The sequence below is a fragment of the Diachasma alloeum genome, unplaced genomic scaffold (genome assembly GCF_001412515.2).
Source record: "Diachasma alloeum isolate Michigan unplaced genomic scaffold, Dall2.0 Dall_scaffold_00194, whole genome shotgun sequence".
NCBI lineage: Eukaryota > Metazoa > Arthropoda > Insecta > Hymenoptera > Braconidae > Diachasma > Diachasma alloeum.
In genome coordinates this window covers 995331-1023116 of record NW_021680359.1, presented here as the reverse complement: position 1 = coordinate 1023116, position 27786 = coordinate 995331, and the positions used below count along the sequence as shown (strand labels likewise).

Sequence of the window (27786 nt, the reverse complement as noted above, 5' to 3'; positions counted from 1 at the left end):
TCTTGGCAGAACATTTTGTTTTATTTTCTGAGATTCTTTTCCGAAGAGTTATCATCAATCAAAGTTCGTAAAACCTTAAATTTGGAATCCTACAGCATACAACCTATGTTACAACCATCTTTTCGTTCTTTATCTTCATTTCATACAAAGTAATCCCCAATGAAAGAATGAATTTGACTGCTCCAGCCACTCGAGGATCCTTCGCTCCTTCATTATTATTGTTTTATTTTCGCGGTAATAGCAACGATGAAGGGGGTTTTTTCACTGAATTTATCTCACTCACAACTCATACTTCCTTTTTCAATGGTGAGGTAGTTTTCCCGCGTGACTCGGCACAGTACGTTCGTTAAAAAGTTGGGTAACAGAAGGGGTGGAGGGAGAACATCGCTTTTCCGTACACTCATTTGCTGTCTTCCTCCAGCACATACGAGCCGAGAAGTTTTGTACGATTACTCTCACGAGTGCTCGACAGAACCATCGAGGAACTTCACCGAAAAACGTATTTTATTTTCTTGCTCGTCTCTCGTTTTCCATCTGAAAATCCTCGGGATTCACCGAGAACGCCACTTTGTTTACAAGCACTTGTGATAATATTTTTTTTCAGAAGAAAAGTTTTTTTCCTTCTTGTTTCATCAAATGAGTCTGTCATTTAGAGCACCTGAACTACTGCGATTTCGCCTTCTGGGAGGGGTGGGTACATTATCTGGAGTCTCTGGGGATGGTTTCTGGATGATTCTGTGCAATCTGCTCGGCTTGGGTGGTGATTCAATGTCTTGATTACTTTTATTGATTTTTTCGAAACCATTGATGGCAGTACCGTTAGTTAAATCGATGCTCACCATCTCTGGGGGAGTATCCTCGACAATCAGAGGAATTATTTTCGGCTCGATGGGAATTTCTAAAGGTTTCTCGGGAGTTTGTTTGTCTTCGAGACGGTCTTCTGGTACCTCCAGTTGCTCGTCTTGCTTCTCCAGCATATCTGAGAGTGCTGCCTCCAGCTCTGTCAAACTTGGTGTCATTGAGCTCAAATTGCTGTCATCAGCCTCGTCCCTCAGTACTTTCAGAAGCGTCGAGTGATCGTTACTCTGCAACTCCGGCTTGATCTTTGGTTCTGGACTGGATGGAGGGGTTTTAACTTCATTCTTAACAGCCTCCAATTCCTCACGTATTTTGGTTATCTCGTTCTTGGTATCCTTGACGACTTTGTCCTCGAAAAAGTCAACCTCATCTGGATCCTCCATCAGAGCACTTGGAAATGACTCTTCGGATATTGATCGGGTTAGCACTCGTAGTGAAGAGTCTGATTGAGATAGGGAAGCTAGAGTGTTTCTATCTTCAAAGTTGTCGAAAAGCTCAGTGTCGTTTGATAAGGATCTACGGAGGTTTTTCGTTGATTGAGGCTCGCGATGGCGATTGAGAGAATCTGGAGATAAAATCAGAGGGATTGAGTGAATCAAATGGTTCACTGGACACATTTTATTTACTTAATTTTTTCGTTGAATCGGTTCTTTTGAGCATGCATGATTACTAAAATTGCTCCTTCTTTGGGCTATTATGTAGTCCCATCCAAGAAATTTTACAAGGATGAAAACGAGAATTCTCATTCAAAAGCCACTCTTTATTTAAATGGAACGCATGCGCTGTCTTTAGACAAAAAAAAGCTATTCTTGATACATCAAGAAAATATATACTGTAATGGGGTGACCGTATTAGGGCACCCGTTCCGGAATTTTTTATGTGCCGCCCCCTCAAAATACTCGAAATGAATAAAAAAATCCTCTCCAAATTTCTGCTCTCTATCTCAATTCTAAAACGCCTCCCACGGGGGGGAATAACACGGGATTGTCACGGCAGATTCGAATCTATTTCCCGTCCGCCCCTCCTCTTATGTCACTAAATAGTATATTTCGTCATTCGGCCGAAAAAATTTTTTCTGGCGAATATGAGTTTGCAGCCCGAGCGGAAGGCTAGGGCTTCAATCATTTGAGCTGTAGACAGTTCGTGAAACGCTGCCTTACGGCCGAAATGACAACAAAATTTATAATAAGGAGGGATTGAGTGAACCAAATGGTTCATTGAACACATTTTATTTACTCAATTTTTTGCTTAAATCCGTTCTTTTGAGAATGAGTGATTATTAAAATTCTTCCTCCTTTGGGTCATTATGCAGTCCCATACACGAAATTTTCATAAGGATGAAAACGAGAATTCTCATTCAAAAGGCCCTCGTTATTTGGAGGGAACGAATTCTCTGTCTTTGGACAAGAAAAAGTTATTCCTGATGCATCAAGAACATATATATTGTAATACAGTGACCATTGGGGCACCCGTTCCGGAATTTTTGATGTGCCACCCCCTCGAAAGACTCGAAATAAATAAATAAATCCTCATAAAATTTTCGATCTCTATCTCAATTCTAAAACGCCCCCCAAGAGGCCTGTTTTGTCCCATAAGAATAACACGAGATTGTCATGGTTAATTCGAATCTATTTCCCCTCCACCCCTCCTCTGTTATGTCACTAAAAATGTTATAATAAGCAGGAATTGAGTAAATTAAATAGTTCATTGGATATATTTTATTTACTCATTTTTTTCGTTGAATCGGTTCTTTTGAAAATGAGTGATTACTAAAATTCCTTCTTCTTTGGCCCGTTATGTAGTCCCACACACGAAATTTTACAACGATGAAAACGAGAATTCTCGTACAAAAGGCACTCTTTATTGAAATAAAGCGAATTCTCCGTTTTTAGACACGAAAAAACTATTCTTGATACATCAAGAAAATATATACTGTAATAGGGTGACCGTTAGGGCACCCGTTTCGGAATTTTTTATGCACCGCCCCTCAAAAGACTCAAAATAAATTTAAAAAAACCTCGTAAAATTTCAATTTTCTATCTCAATTCTAAAACACCGCCCAATACAATCTATTTCCCCGTCCCCTGTTATGTCACTAAAAATTTTATAATCGTAGAAAATTACTGAGTAAAGGAACTACTTTTGGCGCAAATTTTTCGTTTTTTGTTTACATCATATAATGGTGCAATTATTTTAATGGGAAAAAACGTGTTATTCTTATGAGAAACGTTATTCCCGTGTTATTCTTATGGGAAAGACAAGTTTCTTGGGCGCATTTTAGGATTGAGATAGAGAGCTACAATGTTAAGAGGACTGACCGGCACCCTAATTCTGTAAAGTATGAGCCCATTTGATAATAAATGACGTTATTTAAAGAATTTGGGGCGAAATAAATGATAAAAAGATACGAAAGAAAATGACATGTCCGTGAATTAACAACGATGATAAAAGATAATAAGAAAAAAATATACGATTGTGCATGAAGGTGGTTGAGAGAGAGAGAGGAAAAGGACAAATATGCAACAAACAATACAAAATATGCTCAACAATACATTGATGAGCGTTTCATAACCAAAAAGTTGCTAATTAGCCAAGTTATAACTACAAAAAGCAAAAGGAAGGCTAATCTCGAAAAAAAACTTCCATTTTTCGGTAAAAAAATTTTCGTCGAAAAAGCCCATTATGGTTTTTTTTCATTCAGTAGAATGGAAAATTATTGAGAAGTTTTGACGGGAGAAGATTTTGTCAGTGGATTAATTAAGAAGAAATTAAAACAATAAAATCCAGAGTCCAGATCAAGGCCCAGGGGGAGATTCAGAGGGGGAAAACGGAATGTGATGAGGAGTTTCAATCGAATGAAAAAACAAAAGTGTAATCGGCCTAATCTAATCAATTGAATTATAAGACGAATGGGAAATTATTATTCTCATCAGTACTCCCAATAATGAAAAAAGTTGATGAAAAAAAATGTTTTTGCTTGAATTGCATCAAATTGTCGTTTTTCAGCTGTTTCATTTTGTCCACTCTAAAGTACTAGGGTACTTTTAAAAAATTGTCCTTACAAAATGAAAAAAAATTCTCTTTTAGGGAAGGGAACGAATAAATTGAAAAATAAATATCAATTGCGATTGGCGCCCTTAATACCTTGTTCAAAAGTCTTCGACCAGTATGGTAAAAAATACTTACTCGTTCTTTTACTTTCATCCACCGGAATCTCAAAAAACGGATTTGTATGCATATTTTTCGTTCCATTTTTAGCCTCCTTCATTTCTCCTTCACTCTCATCATTCTCCTCAGGTCCTGGAGAATCCTCAAATCGCGTTCCCCTTAAAACCCCATGAGAATCAGTTTATCCTAATTTATTAACGTCGTAAAATATTTGATGTCGACATTTCAACTTACTTGTCAGGATGCAAAAACCATCCATCAACTTTAACGGGTGTTCGCGGCTCATCCTTGATATCCTGCTTCAACGGAGTCGAAGTTTTCCCTTTATCTATCCTTAAACCATCGACTGGCAAGTCCGTAAACTGATCAAGACGGGAAGTTTGCCTTTCTTCTGATGATTTTTGGTGCTCATCTTCGCATCGCGATGTCTCGAGTTCGTGATAATTCGGGAGACTAACGCTGCTTAAAGTTTTCGATTTGATGGAAGTTTTTTCGTGACTAGAGAGTCTCTCCGCGGATTTCCAGCCGGATACAATAGCACTGGGAATTACCTGACCTATTCCATTGATCTTTAAAAAATTAATAAGAAAATGATTAATAATGTGTCTCGTTTTCTCGATAATTTTTAATAACATGTGGGAGAAACTGAAACAACCAAGCTACGGTATTTTCGCTTGGTGCGCTATGTATTTTTTGTGAATAGAATTTTGAATGTTTATAATGTTTATAAATAAATATGAATACGTTGAGTCACTTGAACTATCATTGTAATTACAATAAAAATTGAATTAGTACACTTTAAATTACACTAGTCTTAAAAGTACTTGAAAAAACATATTGAGTATTCTAGTAATGACTTGAATTGACTCTGTTGAAAAACAAGACTTGGCTAGGTCGATTTAACCCTAGATTGATTGCCATATGAGGGAAACCCCGCCCCGCGTCATTTTTCTTTACACGGAGAGAAAAATTCAATAAAAATTACCAGATAAAAACGTAAAAATTACGTTTCGAAACGTAAGGCGCGAGCGAAGTAAAATTCAATAAAAAATGTGAGTCAGAACTGAAATTGTACGAATCGCAACGTAAATTCTACGATTTGTTCCGTAAAAATTAACCACCCGTCTGATGACTCACCGCTGTGGGGACAATAAGTCGTTCCGTCATTTTTCCACAACGATTGAGATATTTTACGGAACGGAACGTAGAAATAACTCACCAGCTTCATCAAAATTATTGAACGCTCAAGAATTTTTGATTTTGGAGGCACAATGAGTCGGCAAGTTTCTGTAAGATTTTACTTCTTCGGGAAAAATTACGTGACAATTTCGTACTTTGTTCGGTGATGAACCTGAAAATTCACTGAACGTTTCAGATTTCGTCTCTTCCATTCCTATAAAAATTGCCGGAAAACGATTCCCCATTGCGACCAGACTAGGGTTAATAACTCATCATTGGTGTACGTCTGGACCGAAAAAAAGACGTTAATGTGTTCCATATATTGAAAGTGGGAATACAAATGTTTATGGATTTTTCATTCACCAAGTTTTTGTGTGAAAATAAAAAATAAAAAAATCACGCCCATTGCCATTCCGGCAATGTCACGCCCATCACGTGACATTGCCGGAAATTCGTTAAACGCGCCCGGGCAGTGTAGAGTGAATTCGGTAACGCTAGAGCCTAAAGAACACGGGGAATCCCCGCGGAGGTGACCAGAATCGCAGAGTCGCGTTTGGTGACCAGACTAGGGTTAAAGGTTTGATTTAGAGCACGAAATGAATCCGCGAATTGTTCGGAGTAGACTGAAGTTTAAGAGTTTCTGTAGAAGTGTCTTGTCCCTGACCGACGAAGGTGGGAAAGGATTTCTAGAATTGCATTGGTTGGAAAAGCCGTTGAATATTTTCTTGAACGCAAATGGTCAAGGAGAGGGATAGGGAAAAGTACATATAAAAAAACGAGAAAGCGCACCTAGGAAGGATGCGCTCTCGGTACGCCGTGAGTGTCACCCTTGTGTTGACCACCGGGGCGGTTCGGGAAGCAGCGGCCGGGTAAAAGTGCGCAAAAAAAGGGACTTTTGGTACGCAACATAATGCAAAGAAAAATAAATCTGTTTGATGAAAAATCAGTTACCTTATGCTCATAAATCTCCTTCGTCCTACTCTTGGGAAATTTCACAGATGAGTAAAGAGGCTCCTTTGAATCCTTAGGAGCAATTTCGGGTTCTAAACTCTCGTAACTCTCACTGGGCTTTGGTGGCAGTGGCCGTCTCCGATTTTTCTTCTTACTCCTCGGTGGTGGAATTGGAGTAACGTCTTTTAAATTAGAGTCTAAATGAAAACAAAAAATGATAAGTAATTCATCTTCCTGTCCTTATTCCCTAGGCAATCAATTCCTCTCCTTGCCTCACTCCAATGCTTTTAACCGAAATAATGTAGACAACAAAATAAATGAAACTCACAACTTGATGTTGGGCTTGCGGTGTGATAGAGTGTCGTATCCAACGTGTGATTGGTCATGACCGAGCTCGCTCTCGGTGTATTCGGTACTTCGAGATTAACATCTACCCAGTCACTTGGTTGAAAGGGTCGATCGACAGAGTCGATACTACATCCTCTGGTGAGCAATTCCCTGGATGGAGAGCCAGCATACCCAATCTCCGAGCTAGAAATTTCAATCGTATGTGAGATGAGAAAAAAAGGGAATTTAATGATGGTGAAAAAAACCTTGACTATTGAAAGCCACTGGCCAGATAAATCAATCTTCCACATTTTCAGGCATGAACATTATAATTACGGCGAAAAGTAATTAACTGGAGTTTAAGTGAGAGAGTCCTGGCGTCGTCCAATTACGGCGACGTCTAGAGGCATGTCCAACGAGAGAAACAGGGATAGAAGAATAATCTCCATTGATACTTTTCCTTTCCGTCCCTCTTTCTCTCCCTCTCCTCCATTAATCTCTCTTTTAAGACGAAAATAAATGACACGTTTATCTACCCTTTAATGACTTTCTTTATTACGAATCGCTAACAATACTGCAAAAAATCTCAATGAAATCCTCAACTGAAGACATAAAACAACTTTAAAAAAACAATTGGCGACTCAATTGCTTCAATTTATTAAAAATCCCTCCAACTCCTTTTTCCGTGGATTAAATAACCGGAAGCGAATCAGATACCCATTGCAGTGGATCACGGGTCCTCTGATACCCGCTAGCAGAAGGTAAAATAACTGAGATAGAGGTACAAACGAGTGGTTTATTGCATAGAGAAGGATAATGGCAACCGCCCAACTACAAACTGCAGAGGTAAAATGTATAGATGAGGAGAGAGAAAAAGGAGGAAGAATTCACTGGATAGTGGATTTTCCGTGGTGGTTATAGTTGGAGGAGAAAGCGGAGTGGTAGGCAAACCCAAGAACAGATAGTCAGTCTGAGGACAACGAATAGGGATACAGACAGGAGACAAAATAGGAGAGAGGTGGATAGGTAGAGGAGAAAGATGGTTAATGTGGGTGGGTCGGGTACGAATGTATACATTACACATGTCGTATGTAAATCGCGATATGCTGGCGTAACTCTGTGAGTTTCCAGCGTAACACAAGAGAACAAGAGGGCACGCGATGCGAGCGTGTTTATTCGACTTGCTTCTATTCTATAAATAACCCCGAAGAGTACTACGGGGATTTTAGTCAGGGGGGGTAAAATGTATGGGTTTTATCTTGTACTACGTCCACTTGGCATTTCCATCGATTATCTTTAAAAAGTGTAACATCGAGGTGGAGGAATAATAATCCTTGAGGATACGATGAATATATTGGAAACGAAATGAAATATTTCTATGGATACAGGAATTATTCGCATGCAAATTCCGCTCTGGTCATGAGCTCCACGTATTTTTTCATGTTTTTATTTTTTTTCTCTCTAATTCATTTGATTTTTCCGTTGTTTTCTTTTTTTTTTGTTCACGTTGTTTTGTTTCGTTCGTTTGCGGTTATTTCAGTACGGGGTTTCGATTGATTGGCTTTTATTTGACTTCGCAGGATATATTGCTAGGTGTAGGTTGGGTGACAGGAGAAGAGAGGAGGAGGGTTGTGCTCTTGTGTCTCCTAGTTTTCTCCTGGGAACCTACGCGGCTTATTGAAAAGTAGAGAAGGAAAAAGGTCGAACAGGAGGCGGAATTGAAATTAGTTGCTTTGTTTTCTCTGGCTTCATTATATTAATTTTTACGGTATACTGCATTGTTTGGATACTGTTGGGCACGGGGATTTGTCACTGTAATTCTGGTCTTAGTCTATACGCTAGGGGTACTTCTGTGTACATTGAAATGTCCATTAGATTTTATTACTGGATTCTATGTTTTCGAGGTCGCTGATTGCGAATATGATGATCATTTGTGCGAAATCGTGGGCAGTCTCTTTGTTTATAACAATTTAATTGTTTAAAACGGAATATCGCGGAAACGGTTGGCTATAGGGGAAAATATTTCAAACAAAAAATGTTCCTTATCAAAAAGTGGACATATTTTGTCTTATAACATTTTCTCATAGCGGTCATGATTGCAGAGATATCGCGGATGCAAGTCCAGCGAGCGGCGCGCTGGCACTATTGCGCGGCGGCAACGCGCTCCGGAGTCTTTTAAAAAAAAATGGTTGGACGGAGAAAAAAATGGTTGAAACAAAAGATGTTCATTACAAAAAAATACATCAGATCAGTTTTTTGACTTTTTCAATTATTCCAAGTAATTTTCGAGATATTCTACGTTTTATGGGCGATGACGGGACAAATTCGCATTGCGTTGATCATTAAACCGTGATTATCTCGTTAACTACTAGGAATAGACCAAAATGTCTAATAATTCAAAAGATGAGTCATGAAATTACCAATATCTTTTGTTTCAACTTTTTTTCTCTAGCTCCATTCGTTCTAGCTCCATATCGCTGCATCCGCGATATCTCTGCAACCCCGACCGCTATGAGAAAATGTTATAAGACAAAATATGTCCACTTTTTGATAAGGAACATTTTTTGTTTGAAACATTTTTCCTACAGCCGACCGTTTCCGCGATATTCCGTTTTAAACAATTAAATTGTTATAAACAAAGACTGCCCACGATTTCGCACAAACGATCATCATATTCGCAATCAGCGACCTCGAAAACATAGAATCCAGTAATAAAATCTAATGGACATCTCAATGTACACAGAAGTACCCCTAGCGTATGGACTATCTTCGTTATTTCGTCAGTAAAGAAAATAAATAGTTCGAGGAATGAAGGGGCGTTGACACGTCATGTTGTGATTGCGATAGTTGGTCACGCAACGGCAACTCTACGGAAAATGTCACCTTTTACGGTCCAGCGTGATAGAAAACTCGAAGACCAGACTCCTTGACTCAGTTTTCTAATCTAATAGCCCATTTCTTTGCCTTTCATTTCGTGAAAAAGAACGAATGCCTCTGATTTACTTTACGGTGACATTGAAATACAAACAATGAAGGTGTAGAGAGCAATGGGTCCTTCGATTTATCGAGGGAATGAAAACTCCGTTATTATTGCGGCTTGAATTATTGCACTGCTGTTCAAGTCAACGTAGTTTTTCAGGCTGCACGGTAAATTATACAACGACTGAGACTCTTTTCATTTAACCTAGTGTGCAGATGTGTGCATGCAGATATATGCATACAAATGCCGTGTCAATGTGCGAGCCGAGAGTATTGCATAATGTGCACGAAGTGGGACGCTGGAAAAATGCTTTGACGTTTTTTATTTCTTCGAGATTTATATAATTTGCATTTTCTGATTTTATTCCCTCCTGGAGCTAATATCATCAACTTAACTTGACATTTATGCCCATAGCTACCACTTCATGTGAAAAAACTTGAATGATTTTTCGAAATCATATTTTTGCCATTTTTTTTCCTTCATTTGATTTTCGAAGCACGTAGTTATGCAGTTAAAAATAAGAGGATAAAACTTGGTGATATTTCTATGCTGTGCTCCTTTCATTTTCTTAAGGATTCTTTTGGAATAAGAAAAAGGAAGAGGCAGTCACGTACGTTTCATTGTTGGATTTGTATAGTGAAGATGTTTCATTGGTTTCTTTAGAAAAGATGGTGACGAAGGGGAAATCTATTGTTCTACTGCAGACTCCAATCATGATGTAGAAAATGTGATTATTTTCAATTCATTATTTGCATGGTAATCTCGGGATGCCGGCGGTTATTTTATCCATGCCACTTTATGGTTTTTGCTTCTGAATGGAAGCTTTGCAATCGTGATTCTTTTCGATTGCTTAATTTTGGGGCAAATGCCTAGAAATGTCATGAAACGTGAAGAAATAACGTTTTAAAAAATGTCTGTTGTGTGTAGGTATGTATGTGCACATGTGTGTTCGTATGCCCAAATCTATCCCCATAACTCGCGAATGGCTGCTAATTGGTACTACTGAGACTCAAATTTGTGCTAAGTTTCAGCTCGCTCGGTTGAGCGATTCCCGAGATATAGCGATTCTTCGAAAATCGTTTTTTGCCGATATCTCCTGAACTATATTAGACTGATTCGATTTAATTGGATTGAAAAAAGACCATTACACCCTGAGCAATGTAGTTTTATTCTCGTTTCTTCATTTTTTCGCTGAAATTGCTTGTTCAATATTTTTTGTCATAAGGGCTGTAAAAGTATAGTTGGTCGCATGATTAGAGAATCTCCGAACCGTGCATTTTACGATTTCCCAGAAAAAAAAAAGAGGAAAAAATAACTCAATCTTCGTTTATTAGTAATTTCGAACCTTCGATGAATAGAAAATGGGCATATAAAATAAAAACGGTCATGAGATAAATCAAGAACTCGATCTCATTAGGTGCAAAATTCTGCACCTAATAATTTATTTATTAGTGTGGTTTAGTAATTGATTGGTATAAGTCTGAACTAAAAAAATTATCAATGTATTTAATATATTTGAAAGTAGGCATACAAATTTTCATGAATTTTTCACTCATGAAGTTTTTCTGTCGAAAAAAAAAATGAAAAACCGCCAGGATTCCCTCATTGCTGCGACCACTTAAGGGTATTATGGCGACGGCCGCTAAAGCAAACAATTGAATGAAAATTTTTCAACATATTATTTAGCCTATGGAAAAAACAGATGCAAAATGTCAAGAACTTCATGAACAAAATAAAAATAGAAAAAACTTCTAAAGTTGCTACTTATACACGCGTTTGAATGACATGTGTCTGCAACTTTAGTAATTATTTCCATTGTTATTGTGTACATTATGAAATTGGTCACCCTATGAGGGAGCCCTGCCGCGCGTCGTTTTTCTTTAATTACAATTATTTGGCTAACCGGAAAAATAAAGAAAAATTGACTTTGTCAATTGAAGTGGCTAAAAAATTATAGTAGTTTTTAGAACAACATATTTCCCAAAACTCCTAAAGAAACCACATTATTTTGGACAGATGAATTGCTTTTTCCTATCTTAAGGTACTTCCTTAGTGAGTTATATACTTGGTGAAAATTTCGCAATGAACTGAAGACCTAAAATTTGGATCATATGTTGTTGAGCACATGCGAAAACGATTCCCAAAATTTCAAGTATTTTTTCCACGCGAATTTTTGAGATATGCATCAACAAAAACTTAAAAAGGCAAAAATTCAATGTTTGACGATGGATATCTAAAAAATTTGCCTGGAAAAAATATTTGAAATTTTTGGAGACGTTTTTACATGTCCTCAACAATATATGATCCAAATTTTAGGTCTTCAGTTCATTGCGAAATTTTCACCAAGTATAACTCACAGAGGAAGTACCTTAAATGAAAATGCCCATGACGCGACATTGGCAGAAACTCGCTAAATGCGGCCGGGCAGTGTAACACGGCTGCCAATCCCGGCAGAGGTGACCAAAGTCGCAGGGTCGCACTTGGTGACCAGACTAGGGTTAAAAAGATTGAATAATCTGTTGAAAATTTTTTCTTCAATTCTTTGCTTTTTTTCAAATTCCCCCTGAACCCCCCCATAATACCCTTAAAGTTTAAATGGATCTATTTCAATCATCAATAATTCAAAAATAGCAGAGTCATATTGGAAAAACTCGGCATTTTTAACCCTTAAGGGGAAACGGAACCCCTTTGTCTATATGAATTTTTAGAATTGTTTTCTCCCACAATTATTAATTTTTATCTATGAAACTACTTTATTGACCCGATCATTGCATTGTTGAGTTAATGAAGTAGTTTGATAAATAACAAATAATAATTGCAGGAGAAAACATAATTCTAAAAGTTCATATTGGCGCAGCGGTTCCATTTCCCCTTAAGTGGTCGCACTTTTCTAGTATCTCACTCGCCCTGTAGGTTGCGCATGATTTAGTGGGGATTCCCTCACGATGCGACCACTTCAGGGTTAAGCTTTGTTCAACTTTCAAATGAATTGATCCGTATTGATCAGCTTGGTCATCATATGTTGAGGATTCGAAAGCTGAAAATTAGGGTTGCACATGCATCAGAGTTTGCACGAAAAATATATAAAAACAAGACAGATTAAATGTGTTGTAAAAATAACATGGCTCTAAGTGTGCAAAAAATTTCTACGTAATTGACACATATTACATGTATTGAAATAATACAGCAGAGTTCGCAGTGCGGCAAATTTTAACTGTTTTTTCTTCCAAATGGAAGCTTTGTAATTGTTCAAATGTAAATTTTGGGTTTTCTGTTATCCATTCAGAGTTTCGGTCGATTTATCATAATGCCGATCTAAAAAGTCCGAAAATTGAATTTTTAGACCGTGTCCGTATGTGTGTATGTACATATCGACACCTTAATAACATACAAGCGTAAGTTCCATGAGTTCCCCATATAGATACGCTTGTCTGTTATTAAGGTGTCGATATGTATGTATGTGACAAGTTTTTCTTTAGTTGTCTGCTGATGAATCGATGGAATCAAATTATTTCTTTCTCTGAAATGTAGGTATTGTTGAGCCCTATCCATCGACATTGATTAAAAGTTGATTATTTCAATAATTTTTTTAATTTTGGAATTTTTCCAAAAATTAGTTGTCTCACGAAAGCAAAAACAAAATGTCCTGAATTCATTGAATGATAGCTGAAAAATTTGTTCGGACCTAGTTCGAAGATAGAGGCGATAGCAATAATGGTGGTTTTGATTTATATAAAAATATACAAAATTTTTGTGTTTGAAAATTGGAATTCCGAGGATATGTTGAGATCTGATATCATCATGCTTCAAATGAATTCAATTACAGCTTAAAGTGTTGGTTTCAATGCCACACTGTCGAAGTTACATGATAATCATGATGTAATCATAATTATATCTGTTAACTTCATTTTTATGATGATTTGTGCAAATTTAGAATTATCCATATATTAATAATAGATGACAACAACGGCCTAAACGCGGCTTATCTAGACAACAAACCTGTGGAATGCAGAGCCGTCAAGAAAGGTAATTCCGATAACTAGAAAACCGTTGAACGAAAATATAAATACTGAAATGTGAATAGGAAATATAGCTCCTGAAGTAAATGCCACGTAGTTGGGACGAGAATGTCAGCCCGTGAAGCAATAAAGGGGTGAGGGGAGTGATAAGAGCGCAAAAAAACAATCTAAAAGAATCACTATGGAAGAAAAGCATAATAAAAATAATGATAATGATAGCGTTCAACTAAATTGAAAATCTGACACAATTAAAAAAATAAATCTCATTCAATTTAATAACATAACATAAACAATGAATGATATACCATAGAAGAAAATTATGTGCTAAATGAGCATTCGGAAGATTATTGCTAATTTATTAGAAAAAATAATTGTATGATATGAAGACAAAAGCAATTTCCACTTGTTTTAGATTTCCAAACTGTTCGGTTTGACGTAAAAAACCTAGCGAAAAACCTATCGAATTTGCTAGACAATTCTATTGAATTTCTATTGAATTTTCTATCAGTTTTTGGCAGATTCTATTGAATTGTTCAATAGAAAATATTCAATAGAACAAGTCAATAGAATTAGATTTTTGTATAAAACCTATTCTATTGAGATATTTTCTATAGAATTTCTTCGGCTCAAATTTTTTCAGTTTTCTTGTTTGATTTTCATGATGAGAAGAAAAGAAAAATAGATTTAAAAAAACAGAAAATTTGAGCCGAGCAAATTCTACGGATAATATCTCACTAGAGTAAGTTGGATCGAAAAATCTAATTCTATTAACTTTTTCTCTAGAATATTTCCTATTGAAGATGTCAATAGAATCGGCAAAAAGCTAATAGAAAGTTCAATAGAAATAGATGTACCAGTTCAACGTATTATAACCATTACATAGTTCATAAACTTTCAGCGTCGGTCCACCATTGTTCAGCGTTTTTTAACCGCTTTGAAAATTCACAAAATTTTAGGAAGAACACAAAAAAATAATTTCACGATGATGAAACTTCGTGAGTCATTGAATAATGATAAAATCCGAGAACGGTATATTTCTGCGCGGCAGTCCGACCAATACTTATTTAGAAATCTAAGGAAACGTTCAGAATTTTCTGGAAGTGAACAACACATCCCTGATTTCGCCCTTCTATTTTGGTTTCCTCAGGTATTAATTTTTTATATTTTTCCTACACAACACGATTTAATTTCACTCGAGAAAAAAATCATCATTTACCTCATGAATGCCGACTTTTCAGATGCCTATATTTTATCACATTCTCATGAGATATAATTATTCATTGAATTGATTCTTAAAAAATCATGATATCGCAATTATAAAGATTATATTTTCTCATGGTCGGGATGTAATCAAATTCAGTTTTCGAAAAGAACACTTCGGAGAATGTTCGAAAATTTTTACATAAACCCGACGTGATCGGTGACCACCCTTTCATCACCATCATCTCTATCTCTATGACGAGAAAATTTTGCTGAAAATTACGTGACAATTAATGGAACCGGCAACAGAAATACTGTTCGAGGAATTTTATTTGGAATGGAGGAATGAAACCCGAACCAGAAACAAATTTTCTCCCCTCTACTGAGCAACTTTATTTGATTTTAAGGTAACTTTGACGTTCATCCTGAATATTTGTGATAAAACTGCACTTCTTGGCAGAGTCACATCCCCCCGACGATTACATGTCAGAGTTTAATTCCAACGCGATTTTGCAGATAATTTTTCCGCAATTTTCTCTCCGCATTGAATTTTCAGGCAAAACACTTTGATATGAAAAATTATCTGTGATTGCATTACGTGCACCGTAGAAGCCAACAGAAAGCGACTCATTATATTTACCTCGTTACCCTCTGCGTTGCTCCACCGAGAACCGAGCCCTCCTCTTTCAGCCCCGGATATATCTGTCAACAAACACCGGCATATTAATCATTAGCGCATAATTTCATTGTGACTCGTGACACACTCAAGGATCATAAGGCTATAAAGTATCTCTCCAAGCATTAATGAATTCTATTAGTTTTTTTTTCCCTGCCGACTTCATACATGAATGCATGACTTTCAATTAGCATTATCATTTGAATTTTTCTCCCGTGCTCCATCTCTTTATTTAGTACTTTGCTTTAGCTGTTTATACTCGAGCAAAATCGTGTGCACACTCATATTTAATGACGGATGTTAACATACCTGGTAATAACTATTATCGAAACACTTCTCTTCGCATACAATGACCGAGGTTCAGCGTATAATAAAGATTAAAACAAACTGCAGCAGCGATATTGTAATTTCAGGGGACTTATTGTGTTTGTACAACCGGGACTGTTATTGAATAATGAAAATTTTCGGGTAATTTATCGCTGGGGTGAGTGAATACCCCGGGCGGATACGGTTGGCAGTGACAATATTTCCAGGTATAATATTAAAAGAGCCATTATACTGAGTTTGTCTCCATGGGGTATAATAAAATCTGTTGACGTTTACCTATGACCCTAACGTGGCGATCCATCACAACGCTCACTTGTCCCTTTCATTTATCATCAATTTGCGGATATCCCTGGTAATTATGGTGTACTCCACGACCTCGGATCTACGGGGAAATTGGGAGGTGCAGGCGTTATTCCAAACTTAATGTGTGTCAAGGCATTCTAGCATTAGGAATACTTAACCATTCGTGAGATTAAATCTATTGAGGACTGAAGATACTTTAAATTGTTTTCGGTAGACGACTAATGGAAAATTCCTTTTAAATGTCGAGTATTTTTGGTTCGGAATGGATACTCTGTACTTGTTCAAATTTAAACCTTAATCATCAGGGTCATTTATCGATTTTTTCTTTGCACAAAACATTTGGTGAATGAAAATTCCGTAATAAGTTGTATTCCTACTTTCAAATATTTTAAACATATTAACTTTTTTTTTGCTCCAGACTTATACCAATAAATAATTAAAATCTTTTGAGAAGTCGACTCGCAGGAAACGGCCGTGTTTAACCTCAAAATTTAAAAATTTTTGACTAATCTGACAACTATTTCGCTTCTACAGTCCCATTTCCTATTTATTGAAGGTTCAAAATTACCCGTCAACAAGGAATAAATTATTTTTATCAACTTTTTTGCTTCCAAATGGAAGCTTTGTAATCGTTCAAATTTAAGTTTTGATTTTTTGTATTTACATCGACCGAGTATGATCCAAAAAGTCCAAAAATGCAATTTCTAGACCTCGTCCACACGTGTGTGTATGTGTACGTATGTAACAAAGTTTTTCTTCAATTATTCGCTAATGATTGGATGCAATTGAATTTTTCTTTTTTTCAAATGTAGGTATTGATGAGCCCTATCAATCCATCCTCCATTAATATAATTTTAATTCATCGATTTTTTTTTTATTTTCAAATTTGTTCGAAAATCGGTTGTCCCACAGTAACTAAAAAAAATGTTCTGAATTGATTGAATGATGACTTAAAAACTTTGTTTGGATGTCCTTTCAACCGAGTTCGAAGATGAAGACGATAACAATAATCGTCGTTATTTTGAATTATTGGAAAATTTGCAAAAATTTGATTTTTTTTTGAAAATCACAATTCCGGGAATATCTTCGAATATCGTGTTTCAAATTAATTCAAGCGTAGCTTAAAATGTTTGTTTTAATGCCATTAAGTCGAAGTTAAAAGATGATTACGATAGCTATATTGGTTGATTTTATTTTTATGCTGATTTATGAAAATGTCGAATTTTTCATGACTTTCCCTGAAAATAAACTTTCTGATGATTTCTTCAAATGTAATGTTTGAAATTCATTCAAGAATGTATAAATAAAATTTTTCTCTTGACATTTTATCGAAGGGCTGAGGTGCGAGATAGGACCGTTAAAAAGACAATCGGTTGTATAGAAGAAAGGGATGATACGAATAATGATGATGATAACATTCAATTAAGTTAAAAAACTGAGAAAATTAGTAAAAAAGACATCTTATGCAATTGAATAAAATTAAATAAACAATGAATATTACATGATAGAAGGAAATGATGTGCAAAATAACCATTCGGAAGCATATCGCTAATTTATTAGCAAAAATAACTACTATATGAGGTATTCCACGTCAAATGAGTCAATGGCTGACCCTCACCCTCTTGGAAATTAATGGCGATTTTTTCTACGATCGGGGAGGTTGAAAAACTATCTCTCAAATTTTTTTCAGATTTTTTCGACAGCCCAGTTCGGAGATGTGATTTTTGTCACATTTTTCCGTTTTTTCCAATAATTCGAGTTCTATTTGTCCGATTTTAATTTATTAAGCGTCAAAATTTTCCATTTTTTACTGCCTATACGACTATTTTTAGTAATTTTTTTTTCGATTCCTAGATGGTCATGAAAACAAATTTTCGAAAAAAAACAGTTGAAAAACTTGAATTTTGCAAATTACCTCACGGTTGATATTCAAAATTTTTTTTTCAGTAATTCTCATAATCAAAACAAGTATTTTGAGCTGTCATTCAAGTTGGCCATCCTCCTGGATCTATGTTATTTTTAATTTTTTCTTTTGGAAACTTCGCAAATTTGGTCAAAACACCACAAAACGACTTCGATTATGTATTGAAAAAATATGTAATATATAGGTATACAATCAAATTCACTTCATACTGTCTATAATCAAAGTGAATCAAGGCCATTTCAAGATGTTGCGACCAAATTTGCGGAATTTCGAAACGAAAAAATAGAAGATAAAATAGATCCAGGACGATGCCCAACTTGTATGATGGCTCAAAATACTTTTTTTGATTATAAGAATCACTGAAAAAAATGAAACCCATCATCCGTGACATAATTTGCAAAATTCAAGTTTTTCAACTCTTTTATTCGAAAAGTCGTTATTATGCGTATCTAGAGATCGAAAAAATAAATTCACTAAAAATATTCTTATAGACAGTAAAAAATGAAAAATTTTGACGCTTAATAAATAAAAATCGGATGGATAGAACTCGAGTTATTGAAAAAAAAACGAAAAAACGAACCAATCATATCTCCGAACTGGGCTGCCGAAAAAATCTGAAAAAAATTAAGATATAGTTTTTCAACCTCCCCAATCGTAGAAAAAATCGCCATCAATTTCCTTTAATCTCATTCAGTGTCACTTTCCGAAACATTAATAGTTGACTGTCCCTGAAATTTCAGTTTTTTCTAACAATGTGCATACTGGCATAGTGCAAAAAATCAACGTATCGTTCAAGGGGAAATAATGGCACTCATGAGTAAAACTTCTAGAGAACCTAACAATGCGCGGGAAATTTCTGCGCTCCAAAATGGAATTTCCTGTACTGACCCAGTACTTTTTCATAGGTCTCTCGATTTTGCCTTAACCAATACAATCTGACCGGTTGATCATGCTAGTACAATAATTCTCTTGGGATTTTCTTTTCCATGTAAGGGTCTGACAGGACCTATTCCGATGTAACGAATGACCCATGAAAAACTTTAGTTATCCGCATTAGACAGAATTAAATGAAGAGCGCAGCAGCCATTCAATCATTTAACTTTGTGTAACCCGAAACTAACGTATGCAATGAACGCATTTAATTTATTCTACTTCACAATAATTCATGAGGCTTCAGTGGGCATTAAAATTGTGTCGAATATTTAAATTAAAGAATGTCCTTCTCATTGCCAAGGTTGACAAAAATTTCATGATTCGAGTTGCTGAGGTACCAAACCTCCTGATCGGAACAAAATATTTCAACCTTTTGATTACAATTCAATTGAATTAATTCAATTAATTCAATTTTCAATTAAAGGGAAACTACTATGAGTTTTAAAAGTCGTGGGCTTTTGAAGTGAGATTTCTTATGAATTTAAGATCGATTATGTATTTCTAAAAGCTTATAATTAGCACAAAAAAATAATTGTTTATTGATCCTTTGCCCCCCAGACGCATAAAATGTTAAAAATAGTCCCGGGCCTCCAATGTTTGAGCTACAGAGGTTTATTTTTTTCAAAATTTTTGAAAAAATGTGTACAATAACAATTACGAAATAATTTTCTGAAATTCCACTCCTACACAACGAATTTCATTTTGTTTAATATAAAAATTTGCGCCATTCGTGTAAAATAGCCCGAAAAATGTTTCTGAAAGAATCCAGAATATATTTATTTATTTTTAACGGGATTCGTCGCAAGAAACTTGCGACTGGCCATCGCCCGAGGGCCTTCAGCCTGGTATTTACAAGTTACATATGTACAATGTGTTGGTTGTAGAACGCAGCAAATAAGCGAAGAGATAACAATAAGTAATTTACTATTCAATTGGTTGTTAGCATTATATGCTTAAGATGGAAAAATAAAATGTTTGACATTGTCTTGGATGAATTCAGCGTGAAGCAGTTTGGAAAATGTGGTGATGGTGAAGAAAATAGAGAGCTATTATTGTAACTATTGCTATGAAGTAGTATGTTATTGGGAGAGAATTGTGCCTCCCCAAGCGTCGTTACCGTATTCTACTGTGCGAATGGCTTTCAGGCTTTCTAGTAGGGTTTGTTGCAGGTATTTGTATCGGATTTTGATATTAGGAATGCGTTTGTGGCAGGGGTCTAGAATATGGTCCAGCTTATCGAGGGCGAAAGTTGTCGTCAGTTTCTTGAATCTGTCTGTGATGGGTTCTATTTGGGTGCGTTCGTATAGTAGGGTGTTTGAGGGGTTGTATATCCAGAATATATTTAAAATATTTTAAGGATAATTTTTATGCCTATTTTACAGGAATGACGCAAATTTTTAAATCCAACAAAACTAAATTAGCTGTGTAAAAGTCGAATTTCAAAAAACAAGTTCATAATTCAGTAGCGAAACGGTAAACCGGGTTAAGTCAATTTTGACTTTTGGTCAGTTTTTGATGAATATCTCTGAATTTAAGAGAGATAGAAAAATCTTTCTTATGACCGTTTTTTTAACCCTCAATTGGCTCTACCAAAAAAGTCATAATGGAAAATTTCCTGTCTCTATTAGATTCTAAGATATTTGTCAAAAACTGGCTAATAGTCAAAATCGACTTAACCCTGTTTACCGTTTCGCTACTGAATTTTTATTGTACACATTTCTTCAAAAATTTTGGAAAAAAAGAAACCTCTCTGTTGTTCAAAAATTGGAGACCCTGGACTATTTTTAACATGTTATGCGTCTGCGGGGCAAACGAACAATAAACATTTAATATTTTGTGCTAATTATTCGTTTTTAGACATACATAATCGATTTTGAATTCGTAAGAAATCTCACTTCAAAAGCCCGCGACTTTTAAAACTCATAGTAGTCTCCCCTTAATATTAATATTTCTGTTCAAATTTGAATGTTGTGATAAGGAAAGCCTTTCCATCGAACTGAGGAAAGCAATCTCGCTTATCACCAGTAAAATGAACTATAGAACCTGAGAATACTTGTGTTCTTAATAATCTACTTCAAACCTGAGATATTCTTGCTTCTGTTTACAGAAACAATCAACTCAGGTTCGGCTCAATCGTATGTATAATAAGTATGCATGTGGCTACTCGCTCAGTGCGTCATTTGTCGTTACATAACATCTGCAATGTAGTCTCGCTGAAAAAAAACACGACCTTCCCGCCTACTAGTTTTCAGCTACGTGATCGGTGATCACTGAATACCTGAGTATTACTTTAAAAAACTGGAAAATAAATGGAAACTGTAATGAAACTCTGTTTGGGAATATTCTCTCCTTCTATGAATTGTAGAATTTGAATGTTACGGTATTTTTTTTTCATTCCGAGTACGCCAAAAAAAATTGGAGATGAATTGAAGGTTCACCTCGTTTGCCGGTTTATTCCGCCGTCTCGTTTTGGTGAAACGTATCGTTTTCATACTTTATGCATATCCACTGGTTGTGGCTCGTGTAAAAGCCAGTGGCATGTGTAACGTACATATGTATGCACGTTTTTTGGTCGGGGTTTATACCGAAACGCTTATCGATATCCACTCATCCCATCTGTATCTTCTCTGGCCGTATACCGGATGGGTTTAAATTGCAAATTTGCCCGCGAAACTCGACCGTCAGTGCGGTGACATGCTGACAAGGTCCGAGCGCATGTCAATTTTCCTCGTGGCAAAAGAGTGAGGGATAAAAAAAATTCTAATGAAAAATTGAAAAACATCAGTGCCTAGTAGAGTGTTCTCCAAATGATGGAAATGTGAGCCAATAACAAGTCCTTGAATTTATTTTTTACTTATCGGGGAATTTCAACTAATTTGAGTAGACGATAAATTAAATCGCGCGAGGGCAGACATTTCTCCTTCCAAACCCCCTACCACACGGGCATTTCCCCTGTACTTGAAATTGACAATGGGTTCGGCTCGGCCGCAGTGGCCTGGCATACTCAAAAACAATCAATCGCGGATTAAATTCATTCGGCTAACCCATCAAATTTTATTGACCATTCAGCTATACAACAATGGCTTATCGAATATCATTGGAAATATTTCTCGCCAGTAACTGTATCGGTATACAATCCATCATATTTTCATTGCTGATGATGAAGAGTTCAATCAAAAAATAAACACCGTTCTTTTACAACTATGAAAATCCCCACAAAGAAAAAACAGCCCAGGAAAGGTAACGTGACGACTCGCATAATCGTGCCGCGGAATGCTTATTTCGGGAATTTTTCCGGAAATTCTGAAAAAAAAATTCGCGAGAGATGAATTTCATTACAATTTTCGAAGTTTTATTAAATTAAAATGCACTGTTAAACTGATTCATTTATGTCAAACGAAATTCGTTAACTATTAATGAACGGTTTACTTGAATGATGAAATTCGAGTTAAACAAGACTCCTCAAATATGTATTTGTTAACTATTAATGAATGCACATTTGATGAGACCGAATAGACCCTTGTCTCCGACCAAATCCATTCGTTAATAATAACTAATCCTTCCTATCAGTGTGTATTGTTATGAAATTTGAAAGTCTTCGGTTGATGAAAATAGCTATCGAGCGACTTTAGACATATCATAGAGTACCTAAAAAACTGAGAAAAATTCCATACCCAACGCATTTTACGTCGATTATTATCTGACGTACTCATTATCTTAATTACATCATAGAAAAATCGATTTTTTTCGGATTACTCTTTTTTTGCTTTCTAATGGAAGCATTGTAATCGTTCAAATTTACGTTTTGGATTTTTCGTGTTATATCGGTTGATTATGATCCAAAAAGTCTGAAAATGCAATTTTTAGACCATATCCGTACGTATGTGCGTATGTATGTATGTATGTGTGGCAATGTTTTTCTTCAATTGTTCACTAATGAATAGGTAGAATTGATTTTTTTTTCAAATGTAGGTATTGTTGAGCCCTATTGATCACCATTAATTAAAATTTAATTCATCAATTAGTTTTTGTCAATTTTCTATTTTTTTTCAAAAATCGGTTGTTCCACGATAACTAAAACAAATGTTCTGAATTGATTTAATGATGGCATAAAAAATTGTTTGGATGTCCTTTTGACCGAGTTTGAAAATAAAGGCAATAGCAATAATCGTTATATTCATTTATTTGAAAAGTTGCAAAAATTTTATATTTTTTGAAAATCAGAATTTCGGGAATATCTTTGAATGTCATACTTCCAATGAATTCGATCACAGTTTAAAATGTTTGCTTCAATGCCATTGAGTCGAAGTTAAAATATGATTACGATAGCTATATTGGTTCGATTTGATTTTTATGATGATTGTTGAAAAATTCGAATTTTTCATGAATTTCCCTGAAACAAAACAACTCTCAATAAATTTTTCCAAAATAAGGGGGGGGGGCGAAATGTATAAAAATTACGTTTTACAGACAGAAAAACCTAAACGTAATTACGATTACATAAACGGGATTTACGATTTCGTATTCGTAAATTACGATGATTTTGTCCATATTTTACGTCTGCTTATCTGTAACTAACAGCGAAGAAAAAAAAGTGATTTTAGGCGTGAAATACGATGCTTTTTCCATAAACTACGCATAAGTAAATCGTAAAATACGTTTCTATTAAGATCGTAATTTGCGATTTCTTAAGCGTGAAATGCGCTTACTGAAATGTAAAAGACGCTAGTTTAGACGTAATTTACGTTTTTATTTAGTCAGTAAAATCCGCCTTTTCGAAGCCTAAATTCCGATTTTCATAACGGATAAAAAGCCACCAAACATCACATTGGCGTTAAACGTATATTACGTTTAGCAAACCGTAAATTACACTTAGCAAAACGTAATTTACACCTAGACTCTGAGTATAGCTTATAATTTTTCCGTTCAAAGAGCTTAGATTTTTTACTATTACTTCCTGAAAAATATGCGCGGCAAAAAATAATTCCCACGAAATTGACATTACGTCTCACGATGACGCGTTAGAATGTAATTTTCGCGCTATTTTTATGGTACTTTTCTATTTATTTTGTCTCCGTGTAAAATAACTTGAAATTCACAACGAATTTCACCATTATCATGTGAGCTATTCCGGATGTGATTTATCGCCAGTGTAAATTGCACTGCGCGCACAATATCCAACGGGGCGCAAGATAAGGTGGAATAGAGGTTAGGCGAAAACCGGAAACCACTCGTGAAGGCGACTGCCCTCCCTCTTCGCTCTCCTCAAGAACACGACACACGAGTGAACGTGTGTTCGGGCCCAATGGAAATCAGGTGCGCCCATCGTTACACTGCCGTCGATCTCATTTGTGTGTCCCTGATAAAGATAACGGGGCACCAAAATATATATATCTCAGATTCAACATAAACAGGTGCACTCCTCACAAAAGGAAAAAAATAATTGAATTTCCTCGTTATTTCCTCATTAAATTTATCGAATAGAGGTTGCAGTGGAGGTCAATTAACTGGAACACGTTATCGCACAGTACCTAATCAGCGTTAACGAAAAACCCAAGCAAAAGAAAATAGCAGAACCAATCATAGAAAAATAAATAGAACTCACTCGATGTGCGCAACGAAGGAAAACGCGGTCCAGAGGTGACTTTGAATCCTGTGCCTTGGTGGACCTCTCCTTGCACCACGCCTGCCCCATTCTCGTCTTATCGATTCTCGCCTTCTCTCTTCACCTCTTTTCACCGTCTCTCTGTCGCTGTTTATTTCGTTTTCGTTTTCTTTTTTTATTTATTTTTATTTATTTCATTCGTTCCTCCAGTCAGCCGTCACATCGGCCCGCCCCGATGCCAACGCTCGAACCCCATGTAGGCCATCATATTTATATCGAAAAATCTCGTTTAAACTCCTCTCCACGACCTGCCGCAAAATTTTACGCACATCAGCGGCACGTTCCACTACGCGTTTATGTACACATGTCACTAGATTTTACCAGAAGTGTCGTGACACAGTATTTTCTAGGCTATTGGTAGTAACGTACTGGAGGTGTACACAATCATGCGGTGAAAGAAAGGTGAAAGAGGGGGGGCAATAGAGCTCGTGACCTCTTCTTTCTCTTCCTCGTTATTTTTCCCTCCACCGGTTGAATCTGAAATGTCAAATCAAATATTGTGTCTTTTTTCCTCCATAATTAGGCGATTTAAAATTCCATTACAAGGCGCTGTAAATGATTAGGGGGAGACTCTTATGAGTTTGAAAAGTCGTGGGCTATTGGAGTGAAATTTCTCATCCATTGAAGATCGATTATATGTGTCGAAAAACGAGTTAGTGAAAAAATTAATTGCTTATTGTTCGTTTGCCCCGCAGGCGCTTAGAATGTTGAAAATACAGACTTTTTTTTGAAAATTTTTGAGGAAATGTGTGCAATAACAATGACGAATTAGTATTTTGAAATTCTACTCTTACACAGCTAATTAAATTTTATTTAATATAAAAATTTACGCCATTCATGTAAAATAGGCAGAAAAATTATCCTTAAAATATGTAAAATATATTCTCGATTGTTTCAGAAACATTTTTCGGGCTGTTTTACATGAATGGTGCAATTTTTTATGTAAAAAAAAAAGAAATTAGCTGTGTTGGAGTCGAATTGCAAAAAACTAATTCATCATTATTATTGCACCCATTTTTTCAAAAATTTTGAAATCTCATTCCAATACATTGTTAAAAATTTTTGTCTGAAACTTATGGTACACTTTTGGGAAATTTTTATCGAATTTAATTACCACTGAAATTTCAAGGAATTTCGTCATTGAAAATTCAGAATTTTTTGGAAAAATCAAAGAGAACTGTCAATTTCAGTTCCAGTTTCCCTGAAAATGAATAGAAAACCAGAAAATTCCGGTAAATATATTCTTGAATTTTTAGGATAGTGATACTGAATGCGATTTAGGGGGAAAAATCATGAAATTTCAGTTTTCACTAAAAAATCAATGTAATTTGGCACTGAATATTCATATTAAATTGGAAATACAAATAAATTAAAGAATTCTCGTCTTTGTCCTATGGCATTGGCCAAAGTACAGCCAGCACCGATTAGAACAATTAAATAAATTAGCAAAAACTAACTGCTCACGACCCTACACCGCGAAAAAATTCGCAGATAGAGATGACTATAAACAGATAGAAGAAATATGTAAATATTAAAAAAATTGTAATTTACAAATTTAAGTGTATGGAAAAAAAACAGGTAACATACTGATAGTGTAAATAACCCATATTACGGGTTCCAATACTTTGAATAAATAATATTTGAAAAAAATTCTCGTCTTTATGCTCCTTAAAATTCTGCAATTTCACTGAATTTTCAGTGAAACCTGAAATGTCATGATTTTATTCCTCAAAATCGCGTTCAGTGTCACTGTCCTGAGAATTAGTAGTCAACTATCCATAAAATTTCATTTTTTTCCACAGTGTAGCCCGTGACTTTTAAAACTCACAATAGTCTCCGCTCAAATTATGTGTAAGTACATGCAATTGTTCTATTGTTCGATAAGATGCGTGGTTAGAAATAAAAAATAATCATTCTCCCACAGTATTTGAGGGGAGGGAAATAATACCGAATGCAGTGGCATTTGAGGAACCTGCGGAACGTCCATACTCCCGCGGTATTTCGCGATTCCCAACAATTCCACAAAGAATTCAGACAGCCTGGTGTCGAAAACGCCAGCAACGCGCATAGTATGTATCCTCGATTTTTTTTTATCTCCATGAATGGATAAAGCCGGTTTCCGTTTGTGTGAGACCCTATGGCACACTACGTGCTTTCGGTATATGTGCACATTTTCACGGTGCACAGGGCGGTAAACCACGCTGACCGCACGCTCGCGGTTGCGCACGCGCTCAGCGTATTATGCTATATGTCACAAAACTCTCTTGCGTCAGTGAATTTAATTCAACATGGACAAATTGACTCTCAATATTTTTGCCACAAATTTTTTTTTCCCACAATAGGGAGAAAATCATATAAAATGTTGAGAGTTTCTGCGAACCTGCGCAAGCATTATACGAAGACATTCCTATGTAAACATAATACACTGGAGGTTCGGTGTCAGCGTATAAAAAACATTCCAAACCAGTCGACCGGGCCCGAACGATGCATCTCGAGTTTCCTCGGTGTAAGCAAACTGCTCATCACTTTCTAGTTTCGTTGGGTTTTTTAAGTAGAAAATAAAAACAAGTTGGATAAAATTTTCCACGCATCGAGAACACTTCCGCTCACATTCCTCATATCATTATCACGATGAAATAAACTTTTCTTTTATTCAAAAGCCATTCCCAACGTTTCAACAGGCGTCCAGATAAATTCAATTGTGAGAGAGGATAAGAGTTTAAACGAGAGTTGCGGGAAAAACAAATTGTCTAAACACATGAGATAAATCTTTGTATCAATAAAATCACCACTCACCAGTTAATTAATCCCTGATTAATCCAGTAATGTGGAGAGCCGTGGAATATGGGTTTCGCGCTTCGAACAACTGGTACCAAACTGGTACCGGTTACATGAGAGATCCACGACGCACGCCGGTCGCGTAAAACGTAGACAGAGAGATAAAAAGAGGGGGGTTGGATGCAGTGAAACGAGTGTTGGTGGGGTCCAGGGCAACCGCAGAGATTCACAGCCGCTTCTCGCGTGACGATTAAAACATAAAACTGCACTTGAAAATTTGAAATACGGACTTGAATATACGAATGTACAATGGAAACGGTGCGTGGAATGCGATAAACTGAGAATGACGTAGACTGACAATGACCGAGTATGGTTTAAAGGCTTTCTAACCACATCGATGGCCAAGCCGACCAACCTCCCGGCGTATTCCCATCAACAACCATCTCTTCACCTTGCTCTCTCAACCAGTGCCCCCGTCCCCCGCTTCTCCGCTCCACT

General features: G+C 36.2%; 1 protein-coding gene across 1 annotated transcript; it reads right to left on the bottom strand.

Moving 5' to 3' along the window:
- On the bottom strand, positions 1-27378 carry LOC107048482. The gene is made up of 9 exons (XM_015271657.1): positions 27307-27378; positions 24832-24987; positions 24451-24758; positions 15323-15384; positions 6485-6687; positions 6157-6353; positions 4261-4595; positions 4045-4184; positions 1-1423 (listed from the first exon to the last, which is right to left on the bottom strand). Exons 3-9 carry the CDS (start codon positions 24538-24540, stop codon positions 633-635), a joined length of 1818 nt encoding a protein of 605 aa, XP_015127143.1. The 5' UTR covers positions 24541-24758; positions 24832-24987; positions 27307-27378; the 3' UTR covers positions 1-632.
- Between the last annotated feature and the right edge of the window lie 408 nt (positions 27379-27786).